The sequence below is a fragment of the Salvia miltiorrhiza genome, chromosome 5, assembly GCF_028751815.1.
Source record: "Salvia miltiorrhiza cultivar Shanhuang (shh) chromosome 5, IMPLAD_Smil_shh, whole genome shotgun sequence".
Classification (NCBI taxonomy): Eukaryota; Viridiplantae; Streptophyta; class Magnoliopsida; order Lamiales; family Lamiaceae; genus Salvia; species Salvia miltiorrhiza.
In genome coordinates, this window is record NC_080391.1 from 10,787,740 (window position 1) to 10,790,125 (window position 2,386).

The following is a 2,386-nucleotide window of genomic DNA, read 5'->3' on the forward strand; positions in this document are numbered from 1 at the left end:
AGACTGCATGTACCTTCCCCGTATTACGTACAAACCATCTCTATATCATTTCAAATTCCCCTCCCAACTACTTCACCTTCATCCACATCCAAATCCAAAATGGCCGCTTCTCACACTATTTCCCTCATGCTCACCGTCGCCGCCCTCTGCTGCCTTCTCCCCTCCGCCGCCGCGCAGAAACCAGATTTAGCCATCGCAGTCTGCAGAAGCACCAGAGACTTCGCCTTCTGCCGCGCCGCCGTCTACTCCGACCCCCGCGCTCCCGGCGCCGACCGCTACGAGCTCATCGACATCATATTCCGCGAGGCGTATCGCAACGCGTCTGACACCAGAGGTTACATAGCAGGAGAGATCAAATCGGGGGCCAACAGCCTGAGGAAATGCCTCGCAGATTACGATAAGGCGGTGGAGATCCTGGAGGGGGTGCTCAACGATTTGAATTCGGAATCGTATTACGATTTGGATTCGCGGTCTCTAGATGTGCAGCGCAGGGTGAGCGATTGCGTGAAGGGATTGCGGGGGCGCTCGCCACTCACGCAGAGGAACCGAAACATGCTTAAATTTGCAAATATGTGTTATGCTGTTTCTAAGCTTTTTTAGTATCATCGTTAACTTTGATTTTCTACTTGTTGTTTCTAGTTTTTTCTTTGCTTTTGTTGGTCGTGAAAATAAGAGCGTAGATGGTATTGTTTGTGGGATAAGTATTAGTTTGAGTATTCTCACAAGTAAAAAACAAGTAGTTTGACTATTTTTTTCCCAAAACGCACCTCTCTTTCCTTTTACAATTTTGTTTTATAGGTATATCTCATTATTTTCTTCCTATAATTTATGTTCTTCTTGAAACAAGAATCATCTAGTAAAATGTATGTGTGTGCAATTTAACAGAAGTGCGTTTTAATTAAAGGGTTGTGAGTTTAAGAATTGGAGTGTGGTTAACCCCACAATTTGGAATAGCGATGCTTTTTTACTTGCTTCTTGTTTTGTTAATCAGAGTTTTCAACATCACATAAATAGAGACTAGAGAGAAATAGAAGAAGACTCCACTTTAGACCACAAAATTAATGGTTGAAGTAACCCAATGTCATTGTTACAAGCCCAATGGACTCAATCTCATTCAAATATCAAAGAGATCTATTCAGAATGAATGATTCTATTCATACACCTCATTTTACTCTTTCTAGCCTCTAATAATTAGAAATTTGTTATTTTACCCATACTTGGTAGCCTTAAAATTAAATTAATATTTGTAATAATTTTATTTAAGTAAATAAAAAAGAATGAACACATATGACTCTTAATCGTACTCTCGATTCTCACGTTGTGTCTCTCCCACTTGCTTGATCCGCAGATGATTGCTATTATCTTCCTTGATGAGTCGCATTCCACTAGCTTCATCACACAACATCTTTCCTAATAAATTTTTATTAATAAACCTTAATCGTAAATCTCAATTAGAATGAATTAATGCATCGTATATTTAAACCTACCGGCATATTCGGAGAGATGAGAAATTGCTCGTCGCAGCTGAGGCACGTTGCAGTGTCGCCGCTGACATTTCTCGCTTTTAAGAGAGAGAGAGGTTGTATTGAGAGTTACAGTGATTTTGAAGTGATGGTTTTGAGGGTTCATCGCCGTGGAAGCCGATGATTTTGAGCTAGCATTAGGAGTTGGTGCATATGAGCTCATGGGCTTTGTTGTTGTCCATGGAGCGAGGTCTGCAAATGGGGGGCTTGTCTTGTTGTCATTTGGGGGCTATACAATTTTTTATATGATTTATATTGGCAATATTTTCACATTACTATTGAGGGTTATACATGTTTATTATTTTAGATTTACTTAAATAAAATTGTTAATTTCTTATAAATTTGATTTAATTTGGTGACTATCAAGTATAGGATAAAATAGTAAATTTCTAATTACTTTTAATTATTATTTTAAATAGACATTATAGAGAGTAACATGAGAGTTATAAATAGAATCACTCACCTAAAATATCTTCGACTTTTGCTTATCTTTTAATTTGGGTGATTATATTCATAATTTCCAGTTTATTTGTTATAGCCCATCATTTTTAAAAAACAATAAAAATATTTTATTGTATTATTTTACCATTTAACCTCCAATTTATATTTAATAAATCCTAAAAAGTCCATCAGTATAGCCCCAAGTCAAGAAATCAAGAATGAAATCAACGTAATCGAAAGAAGAAATGGTGTCCAACATCATCCCCTGCACTGCATGTATATTCATTCGTATGTATTAATATATACTTCCTTTTGGTTCAAAAATATACATATGTATATACATATACTTCCTCCGTTCGCGGAGTATATAATATTAAATTCAACACAAATTTTAATAGAATAATTAGTGAAATACATAGATA

At 36.7% G+C, this 2,386-nt stretch overlaps 1 protein-coding gene across 1 annotated transcript; it reads left to right on the forward strand.

Annotated features, from left to right (window-relative positions):
* Positions 1–762, forward strand: LOC130985963 (cell wall / vacuolar inhibitor of fructosidase 2-like). The gene has a single exon (XM_057909202.1). It carries the CDS (start codon positions 100–102, stop codon positions 598–600), a length of 501 nt encoding a protein of 166 aa, XP_057765185.1. The 5' UTR covers positions 1–99; the 3' UTR covers positions 601–762.
* The last annotated feature ends 1,624 nt before the right edge of the window (positions 763–2,386 follow it).

Bases quoted from the DNA above. Each gene is read 5' to 3' on its own strand.
- LOC130985963 (XM_057909202.1), top strand. From the start codon at position 100: ATGGCCGCTTCTCACACTATTTCCCTCATGCTCACCGTCGCCGCCCTC.